The following is a 4,622-nucleotide window of genomic DNA, read 5'->3' as shown; positions in this document are numbered from 1 at the left end:
TGAACTTGTATTCTATTTCTTCATAATGTACAAGGCCGTGTAAACTAGCCACCTCTTTGTGATATGTAAATTACCGTGATGACTTTTTGTACATGATTAGTTAATTAATTGACAGTAATTTTATGCGATATGATACGATGGTTTTTATTTTTATTTTAAGTTTTTTAAAATAATTTTAGCTTCCGTTGAGAAATAAGTATTTTAGTTACCACATTTAAAATAATTAATGAAATAGTGTTTTACCCATGCAATGCAGGGAAAAAAAATATATTATTATGGATTTAAATAAAAAATTATAAAAATAAAGAGATGCTAATAAAATGTACAATATAATAGAATAGTTGGACTACCACATATTTGGTCGAAGTATATATTTAAAATTTCCAAATACTCTGTCGGGTCGGGGTATGGAAGGCTCTTAAGGTTGGGGATTCAGCCTTTTGGGAGAAGTATATATTTAAAATAAGTAATAAACTAATATTTTACCCATGCGACGCATAAAATATATTATTATGAATTTAAATAAAAAATTATAAAAATGAAAAGATGCTAATAAAATGTACAATATATAATAGTATAGTTGAACTATCATATATTTGGTCAAGTATCTATTTTCATATATATGGTAGTCCAACTATACTATTATTAATGATGATGTATATAACATTCTAATACTCACAGTACAAGGGTTATGACCGTTATGTAATATAATCTAAATTAAATGACCTCTAAATTTTGATAAAATAGTACTTGCTTAACTCTTATTTCAAATGTATATATTATATGAAAATAGTTAAGAATTTTCATATTCGTCGAGGTGAATTGGTTAACCATATTAAAAATATCTCTTCATCTCATTTTATATGAAGCGTCAACAAGATTTGGTTAAAATTATTTACAATTTAATTTTTAAAAAATATTAATTTGGGAATAGTTAATACAATTTATATATTTAAAAATTACATTAACATTTTTATTAAAAACAAAAAAAAATGTAAATTTAAAAATTATAATTAAAAAAAATGTGAATAATGATTTCACTAACAAATGGTGGATATATCATATAAAATGAGAAAAGAGGAGTATCAAATTGTATCATTTGAGAAAATTTTTAATATTAATATTTCATTGAGTAGTTTAAAATGAAACTTTTTAGAAAATCAACATAAAGAATGGTTAAAGTTATAAGAAAAAATTTAATGCACCGTCAGTATGTGCGCAAATGCAAATCATATTCATATATAGATATGATCATATGAATGATATCACATTAATAAATTTATTTATATGAATGTATATAAAGTACAATTAAACAAATTATTGGAGTCCCTCGTGGCTTAGTATAGTTGGTTCGTTGTCGGATTTATAAAAGATCATAAATGGAGGCGGCAAGTTTGAATTGGATCTTTTGTGCGCATATGAAGACTATGATCTGAACGGTAGGCTAATTGCGCGATTTATCTCCGCAGAAACTTTAGGGGCGGGATTTCACGAGCTTAGGATTAGTCCGGCAAAACTGGATCACCTAAGTTTTTTATTTAAAAAAATATTATTGGAGTATGGGACACTACTTGCTCCCTGATATATTTTATGCAGAAAAAGAAGGGCTCCAACTGACCATTGTATTGGTTAGTAGTACGTAAAATAATTTTATAGTGCGGGTGGTTAAAACCAAGCATTATACGACGCTACAACATACATTGATCCCATCGCCGGCCCAAACAAGAAATCGAAACCTTAACATCGAAGGAAGAAAGACACAAATGATATAAAGATTGGATTTGAAGAAATTTATTGTTTATTAGTACCCAGAAGGGACTGTGCAGGCAGATCAGAGTAGAAAAAAAAAATGTGCTTTAACTTGGCATACAAAATCAAGAATGGAAAGATTGTGTTGAAGAAATTCAAGAATGAAGATGAGGATGATGATAATAAGGCATTACTAGCAAAGGAGATTGAGAGATGGAAGAAGCAGCAGCAGAACATAGCCAAGGGTGATGATGACAAGGCAATCACCAAGTAAGACCCTTTGGATTTATTAGCTATTAACATTGCTTGTAATAAAGACGAACCCATGGCAGCAAAAGGCTGAAATTTACTATATCTATTTTTGTTTTTTTTTTTTTTTATTTAGAAAATTTACAATAGACTATGTATACTTGTTCTGGAACTGGAATTGCATAAAATGATGCAATTACAGTTCTGGGATATGGAATGTTACACTAAAAAAATATAAAAAGAATGATGATGGGGGACTATGAAGGTTATGTTAGGAGGCTCAGAATTTAGCTGACACTTTCTTTCTGCAAGTAGCCTAAAAGTTGATCATCAAGAAGCTAAGTGGATATGATTATGAGGATGAATGGAGTTGAATGAAATGTGCCCTTTGCCTCCTAGTGTAAGGAACAGCTCTGTGATATCCAAGGGAAGTTGTTGTTGTTGTTGTTGCTGCTGATTTTCTACTTGCTTCTTCGTCTTCTCTGCATCTCAACTTTCCTTTACAGCTTCTTGTTGTAACTGATGATGAACAAGTATGCCATTTTTCTTTCAATGAATTCTGAGTGAAATTCAAGAAATCAGACATCTCCATAATCCATACTTTTACACCATTACATAATTAATCTCGCTTTCTGTGCACATACTAGTGACAATAAATATCAATGTTGCATAAGGGACGCTGCTTAGGTGGCTGAATAATCCAAGTATTTAGGTTGTCATAATTCCAAAACTAATCAAATACATATATTTGATAGTTAGTTGAGTACATGACTGAAGAAATATAGAAGAGGTTCAACTGAGCAGGCAAAAGAAAACCACTCTGCCGAGTTGGGCGCCCAACCTAGGACGACTAATCGACCGACCAACTAAAAGCTGCTTATGACTGAAATTGCCTCAGCCTAGAGACGACTAGCGCTTAGGCGGCCGCCTAAGCCGATTTTTACAATATTGATATATATAATTACTATACAAACTCACTACTAATTTAAATTTTTAGTTAAAACGGAATGTTTCTATCAATTCATCATACCATTGCAGTTCTGCTTCTCGTCATAATGTTAGGCGCCCCACGGCATTCGTTATTCACCATACCCAGGAGGCTCGACTCCTAGTAGTTATAATATTACGAGATGTATCAGTCCATACACTTATCAATGGAATGATCAAATAAAATGAAGGTTAATGAATATTATTCAATTAATTACCAGAAACATTACTGTTGCGCAATGCTTGAGGACCTCCATATTCATGCGAACGTCATCCAAACTCCTAGAAATAATCAGTCATAGTTTAAACAAATGTTAGCGTTAAATCTTCCTTTGATCCAATAAATTATGTTTCCATTGTCATTTAGATTTTCTCTAACCTGTGTTTCTGCTGTCCAAGTCCAAAGTATTCTGCTAAACTTGCCATCTAAATGTCAATACCACACTTATCAAAGAGATTATTATTTATGTATATAATAAAAGCAAATACCAATTTTGGTCCCTGGAGTATTACCAAAATGATAGTTTTAGTTCACATGTTTAATTTTCATCTATGACTATTGTTTTCGTACCAAAATCGATCAAGCTGATCACTCTTCCGTTTAAAACATGCGGGATTATGTAATTTGTAAGAGTATTTTCATCCGTTCATGTATAATATGTCGATTCCATTAATATATGAATAGACAAAAATATGCTTATAAATTACAAATTCGGACATGTTTTAATGGGAGACCCAAAATTATCATTTTGCTAATAGTGGATCAGAATTGGCATTTGCTGTAATAAAGTCTAGGCTTTCTGGATAAGAATATAGTATACACAATATACCTTCATATTGCCAGCTCTTCTGCCAAATTTCTGTGTTAAAATGCCCAAAGAATCGATGGTTCCGACAGGCAGCGGCGCAGGGCGGCCGACGGCAGCAAAGGCCTCCTTAATACGAACACAGTCGAATCTTTGAATGTTATGTCCTGCCCATATCCTACCATCCATAATGTCGAATATCTTATCCGCAACTTCCTCAAAATGGGGCGCATTAGCTACCGCTCCGCGTGTTATTCCGCCGGACCGCCCTGATCTTACCGCCACGGCCGACAAGTCCCTCGGCCTGATCAGGGTGCAGTAGCTCTCCAGCTCTGCCAGCCTTCGCGGGCAGACCACAATTGCGCCGAATTCTAGAACCCAAAACCTTTGTCCTGCCTTCTTGGGAACCGTCGTTTCCAAGTCGAAAAACACCATCTGTGATGCCCTTTCGTTGCTCGCCGCCATTCTTTTGGTTTCGCCTAGACTAGAGTTTTGGGTTTAAATTATAAAGCCGTCGTGGAAGAATACGATTGAAACGATGGCTGGGTTGGTTTACTATATATAAAGAGAAGACAAGAATAATGAATTCATGGGATGACGATGGTGAATAAGAATATTCTTTCATGCGTTAGGGAGATTGATTGTCTTGTAATTCAAGTCTTTCTAGTTTTGGTGTTCGGATCAAGTTGTCCCTAGCCTGTTTTCTACTTGTTCATAGCTCTGTTTGCCAAAATTGTAAAATTCAGACTTTAGTATAAAAATAACCTTCAGATTCTATACCAAAAATTGATACATTCTGTACTTGCAATAAGATAACTACAGGCAAATAAA

The 4,622-nt window shown here is 33.3% G+C and overlaps 1 protein-coding gene and 1 long non-coding RNA gene across 3 annotated transcripts; one reads left to right on the top strand and one right to left on the bottom strand.

The window, feature by feature from the left end:
* Positions 1 to 1,729: 1,729 nt before the first annotated feature.
* On the top strand, positions 1,730 to 2,576 carry LOC109178441. Its single transcript, XR_002053718.1, has 2 exons — positions 1,730 to 2,019; positions 2,314 to 2,576. It is a non-coding gene; the product is annotated as an uncharacterized LOC109178441 (long non-coding RNA).
* On the bottom strand, positions 2,130 to 4,346 carry LOC109178440 (protein NEN4). 2 transcript variants are annotated; one of them, XM_019328074.1, is made up of 5 exons: positions 3,816 to 4,333; positions 3,365 to 3,411; positions 3,204 to 3,267; positions 3,029 to 3,106; positions 2,130 to 2,557 (listed from the first exon to the last, which is right to left on the bottom strand). In XM_019328074.1, exons 1-5 carry the CDS (start codon positions 4,254 to 4,256, stop codon positions 2,351 to 2,353), a joined length of 837 nt encoding a protein of 278 aa, XP_019183619.1. In that variant the 5' UTR covers positions 4,257 to 4,333; the 3' UTR covers positions 2,130 to 2,350. The 2 variants fall into 2 exon arrangements, with proteins under 2 accessions (XP_019183619.1, XP_019183620.1); XM_019328075.1 differs by lacking the exon at positions 2,130 to 2,557 and adding an exon at positions 2,559 to 2,641 and having other exon boundaries at positions 3,816 to 4,346.
* Positions 4,347 to 4,622: the final 276 nt, after the last annotated feature.

Source organism: Ipomoea nil, unplaced genomic scaffold (genome assembly GCF_001879475.1).
Source record: "Ipomoea nil cultivar Tokyo-kokei standard unplaced genomic scaffold, Asagao_1.1 scaffold0848, whole genome shotgun sequence".
Classification (NCBI taxonomy): domain Eukaryota; kingdom Viridiplantae; phylum Streptophyta; class Magnoliopsida; order Solanales; family Convolvulaceae; genus Ipomoea; species Ipomoea nil.
The sequence above is the reverse complement of the archived record's forward strand: the minus strand, read 5'-3'. Positions and strand labels throughout refer to the sequence as shown.